The sequence below is a fragment of the Chiroxiphia lanceolata genome, unplaced genomic scaffold (assembly GCF_009829145.1).
Source record: "Chiroxiphia lanceolata isolate bChiLan1 unplaced genomic scaffold, bChiLan1.pri scaffold_61_arrow_ctg1, whole genome shotgun sequence".
NCBI classification, from domain to species: domain Eukaryota; kingdom Metazoa; phylum Chordata; class Aves; order Passeriformes; family Pipridae; genus Chiroxiphia; species Chiroxiphia lanceolata.
The window spans coordinates 140,859-152,865 of NW_022476528.1; the positions used below are offsets into that span (position 1 = coordinate 140,859).

The window sequence follows — 12,007 nt, forward strand, 5'->3', positions numbered from 1 at the left end:
GTTTGACCACGCCTCTTTGTAACAGGCCACGCCTCCTTTACACGAGGTTATGGGGGGTTATGGGGAGTTTTGGGGAGTTTTAGGGGGTTTGGGGGAGTTTTGGGGGGTTATGAGGGCCGGGGGGGGTTACTGGGGGGCTGGGGGGGGTTACGGGGGGTTGCAGGGGGTTATGAGGGGGTTGAGGGTTCTGGGGAGGTTTTGGGGAGTTTTAGGGGGTTTTGGGGAGGTTTGGGTGGTTATAGGGGGCCGGGGGAGGTTACTGGGGGGCTGGGGGGGGTTACGGGGGGTTCTGGGGGGTTTATAGGGGATTAGGGGGCTCCAGGGGGCCATGGGGGGTTATAGGGGGCTATGGGGGCTATAGGGGATTAGGGGGCTCCAGGGGGCCATGGGGGGGTTACAGGGAGCCATGGGGGGTTATAGGATCTATGGGGGCTTTAGGCGGGGCTCCGGGCGAGTCCCCGCTTTAAACCCCGCCTAAACCCACCCAGACCACGCCCAGAGACACCGCCCCTCTCCCCCTACCCCTGGGGACCTAAGGGGGGGTGCCGGGGGGGGCTCTGGGCGAGTCTCAGCTTTAAGCCCCGCCTAAACCCACCCAGACCACTCCCCTCGCCCCCTACCCCTGGGGACCTAAGGGGGGGTTCTGGGGGGGCTCTGGGCGTGTCCCCGCTTTAAGCCCCGCCCAAACCCACCCAGATCACGCCCTTCTCCCCCTACCCCTGGGGACCTAAGGGGGGGTTCCGGGGGGGCTCTGGGCGTGTCCCCGCTTTAAGCCCCGCCCAAACCCACCCAGATCACGCCCTTCTCCCCCTACCCCGGGGACTCAAGGGGGGGTTCCGGGGGGGCTCTGGGCGTGTCCCCGCTTTAAGCCCCGCCCAAGCCCCCCCCGGTCCCCGCGGCCCCCCCGGGGCTCGTCGCGATCCCTCGATGGCGGCGGAGCGGGTGGGGCGGCGGCAGGGCCGGGGGGGGGGTCCCGCCGCGGGGGCGGCCCTGGGGGGGCTCTCCCCGGCCCGGGGGTCCCCCGCCCGCAGCCCGGGGGTCCAGCGGCGACCGGCCCGGGCCACCGTCAAGTACAACCGGAGGGAGCTGCAGCGCAGGCTCGACACAGAGCTCTGGATCGACGGCAGGCTCGGCGAGCTCTACCGGGGACGGGTACCGGGAACCGGGAATGGGAACCGGGAACCGGGAACGGGGATGGAGACGGGGATGGGAACCGGGAATGGAGGGAAGGGACCCCCTCTGTGACGAGGGCTCCACACGGAGCTCTGGATCGACGGCAGGATCGGGGAGCTCTACCGGGGACGGGGACCGGGAACCGGGAACGGGGATGGAGACGGGGATGGGAACCGGGAATGGGGTGAAGGGGCCTCCTCTGTGGCGGGGGCTCCACACCGAGCTCTGGATCGACGGCAGGATCGGGGAGATCGACCGGGGACGGGGACCGGGAATTGGGACCGGGAATGGGAGTGAGGACCGGGAATGAGGATGGGAGTGGGGATGGGAATGGGAATGGGGATGGGAAAGGGACAGGGTACTGGGAATGGGGTGGGAATGGGAACGGGAACCAGGAGAGGAACGAGAAGGACCAGAGACCGGGAAAGGGATCGGGAATGGGGTGGGAATGGGAACAGGGATGAGAATAGGAATAGGGACCAGGAGAGGGACCGGGAACGGGAATGGGATTGGGAAATGAACCCCAGAGCAAGAACCCGGAACGGGGATGGGACTGGACCGGGAAAGGGACCCAGGGATGGGACCAGGAACTGGGAGTGGAACGGGGATGGGAATGGGACTGGGAATAGGGATGGGAACGGGAGCGAGGGCCGGGAACGGGAGAGGGACCGGGAAGCGGGAACGGGACTGGGAATGAGTCAGAACGATGGAGCGGGGACCGGGAATGGGAGCGGGAATGAGCCCCGAGACTGGGAATGGGAGCGGGGTCGGCCCCGGGATGAGGAGCAGGCCCGGGAATGGGGCCCGGCAGGGGGGGCGGGGCGGCCCCGGGGCTCCCACCCGGGATTTCCCCCCCCCGTGGGAAGGGACAGATGGGGCGGCAGATGTCCCGTTATCCCGCGGGAACGGGACACGGGGGGGGACGGGACACGCGGGGGGGTTGGGGACACTCGAGGGGGGGTTGGGGACCCTCTGGGTGTGCGGGGGGGGTTGGGGACACGCGTGGGGGCTTTGGGGATCCTCTGGGGACACGGACACGGAAGAGACTTGGGGGGAAGACACGGGGGGGGGACACTCGGAGGGGGGGTTGGGGACACTGGGGGAGGGGGGTTGGGGACCCTCAGGGTGTGCGGGGGGGGTTGGGGACACGCGTGGGAGGGTTTGGGACACGCGTGGGAGGAGTTTGGGGGGCACACGGTGGTGGTGGGGGACACGTCGGGGACCCGCGGGGGGCGGGATTTGGGGACACCCCCCCAGCCCGCGGAGGGGGGGTGGGTCACGCGTGGGCGGGACACGCGTGGGGGGGTCCCACAGGGCTCCGTGTCCCCCCCCAGGAGGGGGAGATGCCGGACGAGCTGAACATCGACGAGCTCCTGGAGCTGGAGACCGACCAGGAACGAGCCCAGAAACTCCAGGTCTGGGGGGGTTTTTTTGGGGAAGGGGGGGCACCCACGCGAGTTTTGGGGGGGGGGACACGCGTGACACCCCCCCCACACCTTAATTCCCCCTCCCCTCCCATCCAGGGAATCCTGAGCTCCTGCGCTGCTGACACACAGGTATGGGGGGGGGGGGGAATTTGGGGGGTGGGACACGAGTGGGGGGGGACACGGTTTGGGGGGGTGGGACACGAGTGGGGGGGGACGCGTCAACCCCCCCCCCCCCGGTCCTTTCCCAGCTCCGGCTGCTCCAAGAGGCCTTTAAAGGGAAAACTATTCGGCTCCGGCGTTTCCGGGGGGGCCCTTCCTCCCTCCTTTATCTCGGGGGGGGGGGGAATTAATGAGGGGGGGTTAATTAGGGGGGTTAATTAGGGGGAATTCCCGCAGGGATTCATCCAGGAGCTCCTGGAGCAGCTCAAGGGGCTCCCGAAGCAGCAACTCCTGCAGAGACCCCCCCCCCAACAGGAGGGGCCCGAGGCCCCCCCGTGACTCCCCCGTGGGACTGGGGGGGTCCCCAAAAAAGAGGGGGGACTCCCCAAAAATAGGGGGGGACTCCATCCCCCCCCCCCATGTATTTAACCCCCCTACAACAAATAAATCGTGCACCGGGGGGGGGATGGTGGTGAGACCCCCCCCCAAATAAAGAAAATGAGATTTGGGGGAAGTGGGGGGGGGGGGGACACGGGAGGGAGAACACGAGGGGGGCACGGGGGGGGACAAACGGACACGGGGGGACACGGGGGGGACAAACGGACATGGGAGGGACACGGGGGGGCACAGGGACACGGGGGGGGACATGGAGGGGGACACGGGGGGGACAAACGGACACGGGGGGACACAGGGACACGGGGGGGACACGAGGGGGACAAACGGACACGGGGGGGACAGACAGAGGGACACGAGGGGGACAAACGGACACGGGGGGGACACGGGGGGGGCACAGGGACACGGGGGGGACAGACAGAGGGACACGAGGGGGACAAACGGACATGGGGGGGACACAGGGACGGGGGGGGACAGACAGAGGGACACGAGGGGGACACAGGGACATGGGAGGACACGGGGGGGACAAACGGACACGGGGGGACATGGGGGGGGGGACACACACATGGGGGGGACACGGGCACTGGGGGGGGGACAGACACAGGGACACGGGGGGGGACACGGGGGGGACAAACGGACACGGGAGGGACTTGGGGGGGACAAACGGACAAGGGGGGGACACACGGACGGGGGGGGACAGACAGAGGGACACGAGGGGGACAAACGGACATGGGGGGGGAAAGGGACACGGGAGGGACTCGGGGGGGACATGGGGGGGGACACACGGACACGAGGGGGGACAAACGGACAAGGGGGGACACAGAGACACGCGGGGGGGGGGTCACGGAGACACGGGGGGGGCACCGGAGGGGGGCACGGGGTGGGGGGGGACACACGGACACGGGGGGGACACACGGACACAGGGAGGTCACAGCGACACGCGGGGGGGACACGGGGGGGACACACGGACACGGGGGGGTCAGAGCGGCACGCGGGGGGGTCACACGGACACGGGGGGGACACACGGACACGGGGGGACACACGGACACGGGGGGGACACACGGACACGGGGGGGACACACGGACACGGGGGGACACACGGACACGGGGGGGACACACGGACACGGGGGGGACACACGGACACGGGGGGGGCACACGGACACGGGGGGGGTCAGAGCGACACGCGGGGGGGTCACACGGACACGAGGAGGGGACACGACCCCCCCCCGTCGCTCGCCCCCCCCCCCCCGCTGTTGGGGCCGGATCCAGATGTTGGAACATCTGGGAAGGAAGTGCCGCCCCCTCCCCCCCCCCGCGCCGTTTCCTGTTGAGGCCCCGCGGGGATCCCCCCCCCCCCCCCAAAACTGAAAGGTTCCGCCCATTCCACTCCCCCAAAATTGAGGGGTTGCCACCCCTCCCACCCCCCCAAAATTGGGAGGTTCAACCCCTCCCACCCCCCCAAAATTGGGAGGTTCAACCCCTCCCACCCCCTCCAAAATTTGGGGGGTTCAACCCCTCCCACCCCCCCAAAATTGGGGGATTCCCACCCCTCCCACCCCCCCAAAATTGAGGGGTTCAACCCCTCCACCCCCCCAAAATTGAGGGGTTCAACCCCTCCCACCCCCCCAAAATTGGGGGGTTCCCACCCCTCCCCCCGCAACGACCGAACCCCCCAAATTCCCTTTTATTTTGGGGGGGAAAGGCCCAAAATGGGGGAGGGGGACACACGACACCCCCCCCCCCCGTGGTCCCCCCAAATCCCAACCCCCCCCCGAGACCACCCTGAGCCCCCCCAACCCCTCCCGGGACCCACCCGACGCCCCCCAAAAACCCCAGACCCCCCCAAATCTCTTCCCCCCCCCTCGAGGCCCCCTGACCCCCCCCTCCAACCCCCCGGACACCCCCAAAATCCCCCTGAGACCCCCAAAACCCCCCCGGACACCCCCAAAATCCCCCTGAGACCCCCAAACCCCCCCCGACACCCCCAAAATCCCCCTGAGACCCCCAAAACTCCCCCGGACACCCCCAAAATCCCCCTGAGACCCCCAAAACCCCCCTCTTTGAAACCTCCCAACCCCCCCCGAGACCCCCAAAATTCCCCTGAGCCCCCCCCCCCAAACCCCCATGAAACCCCAAACCCCCCCGGGCCCCTCCCAACCCCCCCTTGGGACGCCCCAAGACCCTCTTTGAGCCCCCCCAAGTCCCCCTGGGACCCCCCAAAATCCCCCCAGACTCCCCCAAATCCCCCTGAGACCCCCCAAAATCCCCCCCAGATCCCCTAAAATTCCCCCGGGACCCCCCAACGCCCCCTTGGGACCCCCTAAAATCCCCCCCAAAATCCCCCCAGACCCCCCCAAATCCCCTTGAAACCCCCCAAAATCCCCTTGGGACCCCCTAAAATCTCCCCCAAAATCCTCCCAGACCCCCCCAAATCCCCTTGAAACCCCCCAAATCCCCTTGAAACCCCCCAAAATCCCCTTGGGACCCCCCAAAATCCCCCCTAAATCCCCCCAGACCCCCCCAAATCCCCTTGAAACCCCCCCAAATCCCCTAAAATGCCCCCTAAAATCCCCCCCAAATCCCCTTGGAACCCCCCAAAATCCCCTTGAGACCCCCCAAAATCCCCCCAAACCCCCCTCAGACCCCCCCAAATCCCCTTGGAACCCCCCAAAATCCCCTTGAGACCCCCCAAAATCCCCCCCAAACCCCCCTCAGACCCCCCCAAAAGCCCCCCAAGCCCCCTTGGGACTCCCCCAAACCCACCCCCCGGACATTCCAACCCCCCCCAAGATCCCCCAAACCCGCCCCCCCCTCCCCCCCATTCAGGCTCCACCCCGATTGATTTGCATATATTTACATATTTATTACACTGGCCCCGCCCCCCTCCCCCCACCCCCGCCCCCGGAGGGGCCAAAAATTCCCTTAAAAAAAAAATAAAACAAAACAAACAAAAAAAACCCCACCAAAACCCCTCCAAAAATCCCACGAAATCCTTTTACAAAAGTCCCGTTTTCTTCCCCCAAAAGATTCCCGGCAAAAAAAGTGGGAAAAGAGAGTAAAAAATCGGTGCCTTTTTGGGGGCAAAAAATCCCCGTTTTGGGGCTTTTCGGGGCTGCTCAAAAACGTCTTTTGTTTGTTCCAAAAAATGGGGTTTTCCCCCCAAAAATGTGGGTTTTTTTCCCCCCAAAATGAAGGGTTTTTTCCCCCAAAATGAAGGTTTCCCCCCCCCAAAATTAGGTTTTTTTTCCCCAGAAATGAGAGATTTTTTCCCCCCAAAATTAGGGTTTTTTTTCCCCAATAATGAGAGATTTTTTCCCCCCAAAATTAGGGGTTTTTTTCCCCAGAAATGAGAGATTTTTCCCCCCCAAAATTAGGGTTTTTTTCCCCAATAATGAGAGATTTTTCCCCCCAAAATTAGGTTTTTTTTCCCCAATAATGAGAGATTTTTCCCCCCAAAATGAGGGGTTTTTCCCCTCAAAAAAAGTTGTTTTTTCTCCCCCTCCCCCCAAGGTTTTGTTGAAAATTCCTCCCCCAAATCGCCCCAAAATCGTTGTTTTTTGGGCTCCCAATCCCCCTTTTCCGGCTCCAAACCCCGGGGGGAAAATTCCCCATTTTGGTTCAAACGACCCCAAAGTTTTTTCCCCTCCCCCCCCCCTCCTCAATTTTTGGTGATTTTCCAGGATTTTGGGGCACTTTGGCATTTTTTTGTCCCTGATCTCAGGATTTTCCCCCCATTTTCCTGCATTTCCCCCATTTTGGGATGAATTTCTACGATTTCTCCCAATTTTCCTGGTTTTTTCCTCGGGCAATTTTGGGTTTATTTGAATTTTTCAGGGCATTTTTTCCCTGTTTTCTCCAGATTTTCCTCCATTTTTATGATTTTCCCTCATTTTTGCCCGTTATTCCATGATTTCCCCCCATTTTTACACATTTCCTGCCATTTGGGATTTTTCCCATGATTTTCCTGGTTTTTCCTGGGCGATTTTTTGCCGTGTTTTGCTCATTTTTTATGGATTATTTTCATGATTTTTGACCATTTTTGATCATTTCCAGGTGTTTTTTCCCCGATTTTCTCCCCATTTCCTCCCCTTTCCCAAAGGAAAATTTGCCAAAGAGCCTCAAATCCCCCCAAAAACTTGATTTTAAGTGGAAAACAGAATTTCAGGAGCTGCGTTTTGGGGCAAAACCCCAAGAATTTGGGGCATTTTGCTGTTGGAAACAACAAAATTTCAGGGGTTTCCCCCCAAAATTGGGTTTTTTTGGGGGAGGACAAAAAAGGAAAAAAGAATTTTTTTGTCACTGATGGGGAAAATTCCCGGGAATTTGGGGCAAATCCGGGATTTATTTACAATTTCTGGGGCTGAAGAGAAAGGAAAAGGAGCAAAAAGTGACAAAACCGACCCCAAATCCACCCAAAATCCTCCCAAAATCCACCTGAAAATCCACCTGGGGGCTTTTTGGGAGCGGGTTTGGGATTTTTGGGAGCAGGTTTGGGATTTTTGGAGCAGGTTTGGGATTTTTGGGAGCAGATTTGGGATTTTTTGGAGCAGGTTCAGGTTTTTTGGGTCAAATTTGGGGGTTTGGGGACAATTTTCGTGGGGTTTTGGGTCAGATTTGGGATTTTTGGGGCAGGTTCAGGATTTTTTGGGGAGCAGATTTTGGGCCTTTTGGGTCTTTTGGGCCGATTTTTGTGGAGTTTTGGGTCTGATTTAGTTTTCCTGGGCAGGTTTGGGGGTTTTTTTGGGTTGTTTGGGGGTTTTTTTGGGTTATTTTGGGGTTTTTGGAGCCCTCGGACACGACCTTGAGCCGGGTTGGGGTTTTTGGGGGGGGATTTGGGGTTTCTGGGGGGATTTGGGGATTTTCAGCCAGATTTTGGGGTGGATTTGGGGTTTCTGGGTGGGGTTTTGGGGTATTTTCAGCGGCATTTTTGGGTGGATTTGGGTATTTTCAGATGGGTTTCTGGGTGGATTTGGGGATTTTCAGCTGGTTTTGAGCATTTTCAGCCCGATTTTTGTGTGGATTTGGAGCTTCTGGGTAGATTTGGGGTTTCTGGGTGGCTTTGGGGTGTTTTCAGCCGGATTTTTGGGTGGATCTGGGGTTTTTGGGGTGTTTTCAGCCGGATTTTGGGGTGGATCTGGGGTTTTTGGGGTGTTTTCAGCCGGATTTTTGGGTGGATTTGGGGTTTTTGGGGTGATTCTGGCCGGATTTTGGGGCGCCCTCACTGGCAGAAGGGGGAGGCCGTGGGGTCGAAGCCCTTGAGCCTGGTCGGGGTTTTGGGGTGGCTTTGGGGTGTTTTCAGCCAGATTTTGGGGTGGATTTGGGGTTTTTGGGGTGTTTTCAGCCAGATTTTTGGGTGGACCTGGGGTTTTTGGGGTGATTCTGGCCGGATTTTGGGGCGCCCTCACTGGCAGAAGGGCGAGGCCGTGGGGTTGAAGCCCTTGAAGACCTCCTTGAGCCTGGTTGGGGTTTTGGGGTGGATTTGGATATTTTAGCTGGATTTGGGGTTTCTGGGTGGCTTTGGGGTGTTTTCAGCCGGATTTTTGGGTGGATTTGGGGGTTTTTGGGGTGATTCTGGCCGGATTTCAGGGCCCCCTCACTGGCAGAAGGGCGAGGCCGTGGGGTCGAAGCCCTTGAAGACCTCCTTGAGCGACGCCGCGTCCTCGGGGGGTTCCCGGCCGGGGCTGTTTCCCGGGAAGGGGCTCCCGGCTCCGGGGCTGTTTCCCGGGAAGGGGCTCCCGGCTCCGGGCCGGGTCCCCGCGGCCTTGGCGGCCCCGGCTCTGCCGTACAGGGGGGGGGGCACGGGCAGGTTGTGCAGGGCGGGCTGGGGGTTGCCCTCGCCGCCCTGGGGGGGGTTGTTGTTGGTGGTGGTGCTGCTGCTGCCCCCCGGGGGGGGGTTGTTGGTGCTGCTGTTGCCCCCCCGGGGGCGGGGGCGGTTGTAGCTGTTGTTGTACCTGTCGGGCGGCTCCGCCCTGTCCGTGTCCGGGGGCGGCTCCAGCGCCGATCTGCGCACGAACGGCGGCTCCTTGGGCTCCCTGGGCTCCTTGGCCTTCCCGCCGCCACCGGGGGGGGTGTTTTTGGGGCCGGGGGTCCCGTCCGTGGTGGTGGTTCCCCCCCCCTCGGGGCTCTGGGCGGCGCGGGGGTCGTAGAGGCTGATGTTGCTCAGGACGCTGCTGCTCTGGCCGCCCCCTCCCCAGCTCAGCCGGGGGTCGTAGGGAGCGATGGCGGGGCCGGAGTCCCCGCCCCCGGAATTCCCGCTCTCCCTGCTGCTCTCCAGGGATTTCTGGAGGCGGGGGTCGGCCGGGGGGGGGTTTTTCCTGACGCGGGGGTCGCTGGGTTTGTCCCCCCCCGAGGCGTTGACAGTCTGCAGGATGCGGGAGAGCAGCTCGAAGTCCGGCAGGGCGGAGGAGGAGGAGGAGCAGGAGGAGGAGGAGCAGGAGGAGGAGGAGCAGGAGGAGGAGGCTGAGGATGAAGCCGGGGCGGCTCCGGGCTCTCCCCCGGCTCTCCGCGGGTCCGAGGGCGCCCGGAGCAGGCGGGGATCGGATCCTGGAGCGGCCTGGAGGGCGGCAGGAAGGGCCAGGGGGGGAGGTTCCTGCTTGGGCAGGGGCAGCGGGATCAGGTCCTCGGGGCTCCACAGGACGCCGCGGGCGAAGGGCGGCTTGGGCAGCACCACGGCCTTGCGGATGTGGCTGAACTGCTGGAGCTGGGAGCGCGGATCCCGCTGGGAATGGCCCGGCAGCGGCTCCAGGGGGATGGGCAGGGCCTTGTCCCGCAGCAGCCGCTCCCCCTCCTCCTCCTCGGGGGTCCCACAGGGCCCTCTGGGGGGTTGGGAGGGGGGCTCAGCCCGGGGGGGGCCGTGCCGGGCCAGCCGAGGGTCCGAGGGGCCCGGATCCGTGGGAAGCGGGAGCTGTTCGGAATTCCGGGCCAGCCGAGGGTCCCGGAGCCGGGGGTCGGAGGGGCGGGGGGGTCTCTGCAGCCGGGGGTCGCTGGGGGGGTCCCCGGGGGGGTTGTTGGGGGGTCTCCCGGAGCTTTGCTGCCGCAGGGATTTGAGGATGGAGGTGACGCTGCTGCCGCCGTCGTCCTCGTCGCTGGAGTACCAGTTCCCGGGATCGCCTGGCAACGGGACACAGGGAGTGAGGGGATGGGGAGAGAAACCCCAAAAGGGGTTCCCAAAAGGGATCCCTGGAATATTCCCGCGTTTTCCCAAAAACAAGGAACCTCTGGCCTCGATTTCAGCCCTCAAAAAGTCCCAGAGAGTTGGAGTACCAGTTCCCGGGATCGCCTGGGAACGGGACACAGGGAGTGAGGGGACGGGGAGAGGAGCCCCAAAAGGGGTTCTCAGAAGGGATCTCTGGAATATTCCCGGGTTTTCCCAAAAACAGGGAAGCTCTGGCCTTGATTTCAGCCCCCAAAGTCCCAGAGAGCTGGAGTACCAGTTCCCGGGATCGCCTGGGAACGGGACACAGGGAGTGAGGGGACGGGGAGAGAAACCCCAAAAGGGGTTCCCAAAAGGGATCTCTGGAATATTCCCCAGTTTTCCCAAAAACAGGGAAGCTCTGGCCTTGATTCACCCCAAAAATTCCCAGAGAACTGGAGTACCAGTTCCTGGGATCGCCTGGGAACGGGACACAGGGAATGAGGGGACAGGGACAGAAACCCCAGAATGATCAGGATCAGGATCAGGAGCTGCAGAGGGATCAGGATTGGGGTCGAGGCTGTAAAAGGATTGGGATCAGGATTGGGATCAGGATCAGAATCAGGATAAGGATCAGGGATTGGGATCAGGGATTGAGATCAGACTCATGCTCAGGGATTGAGATCAGGCTCAGGGATTGGGATCAGGATCAGGATCAGGGATTGGGATCAGGATCAGGATCAGGGATTGGGATCAGAATCAGGATCAGGTTCAGGGATTGGGATCGGGATCACGTTCAGACTCAGGCTGAGGGATCAGGCTCAGGCTCATGCTCAGGGATCGGGATCAAGCTCAGGTTCAGGGATGGGGTTCATGCTCAGGGACTGGGATCAGGCTCAGGGACTGGGATCAGGCTCAGGGACTGGGATCATGCTCAGGGACTGGGATCAGGCTCAGGGACCAGGTTCAGACTCAGGGATCGGGATCAGGCTCCAGGATTGGGATCAGGCTCAGGGCTCGGGATCAGGCTGAGGGATCAGGATCAGGATCAGGGATCGGGATCGGGCTGAGGGATTGGGCTCAGGGCTCAGGCTCTGGATCAGGGATCGGGATCAGACTCATGCTCAGGGATTGGGCTCAGGATCAGGATCAGGGATCAAGGATCAGGATCAGGATCAGGGATCAGGATCAGGGCTCAGGGATCAGGATCAGGGCTCAGGGATCGGGATCAGGCTCAGGGATCGGGATTGGGATCAGGCTCAGGGATCAGGTTCAGGCTCAGGGATCAGGTTCAGGCTCAGGGACTGGGATTGGGATCAGAATTCCCTCCTTGCCTTCCTTGTTGTCCCACTCAGTTTTCCTGGGCTCAGGCTCAGGGCTGAGAGGTTGGGATCAGGGATTGGGATGGGGATCAGGGATCAGGATCAGGATCAGAATTCCCTCCTTGCCTTCCTCGTTGTCCCGCTCAGTTTTCCCAGGCTCAGGCTCAGGGATTGGGATCAGGATCAGGGATTGGGATCGGGATCAGGGATTGGGATCAGAATTCCCTCCTTGCCTTCCTCATTGTCCCGGTCTGTTTTCCCGGGCTCAGGCTCAGGGTTGAGGGATTGGGATCAGGGATGGGGATCGGGATCAGGGACTGGGATCGGGATCAGAATTCCCTCCTTGCCTTCCTCGTTGTCCCACTCAAGTTTTCCCAGGCTCAGGCTCAGGGCTGAGGGATC

General features: G+C 62.0%; 2 protein-coding genes across 2 annotated transcripts in view; one reads left to right on the forward strand and one right to left on the reverse strand.

Annotated features, from left to right (window-relative positions):
• The first annotated feature begins 927 nt into the window (after window positions 1–927).
• PPP1R14A (protein phosphatase 1 regulatory inhibitor subunit 14A) lies at window positions 928–3,104 on the forward strand. Its single transcript, XM_032677471.1, has 4 exons — window positions 928–1,152; window positions 2,508–2,588; window positions 2,697–2,729; window positions 2,997–3,104. The coding sequence occupies exons 1-4, from the start codon at window positions 928–930 to the stop codon at window positions 3,096–3,098; spliced, it is 441 nt and encodes a 146-aa protein (XP_032533362.1). The 3' UTR covers window positions 3,099–3,104.
• A 5,207-nt stretch (window positions 3,105–8,311) lies between these two features.
• Window positions 8,312–12,007, reverse strand: part of ZC3H4 (zinc finger CCCH-type containing 4) — a 28,574-nt gene continuing 24,878 nt past the window's right edge. The window contains 3 exon segments of the mRNA XM_032677472.1: window positions 8,312–8,347; window positions 8,521–8,555; window positions 8,737–10,261. Coding sequence (XP_032533363.1) covers window positions 8,745–10,261 — 1,517 coding nt within the window. The 3' untranslated portion in view covers window positions 8,312–8,347; window positions 8,521–8,555; window positions 8,737–8,744.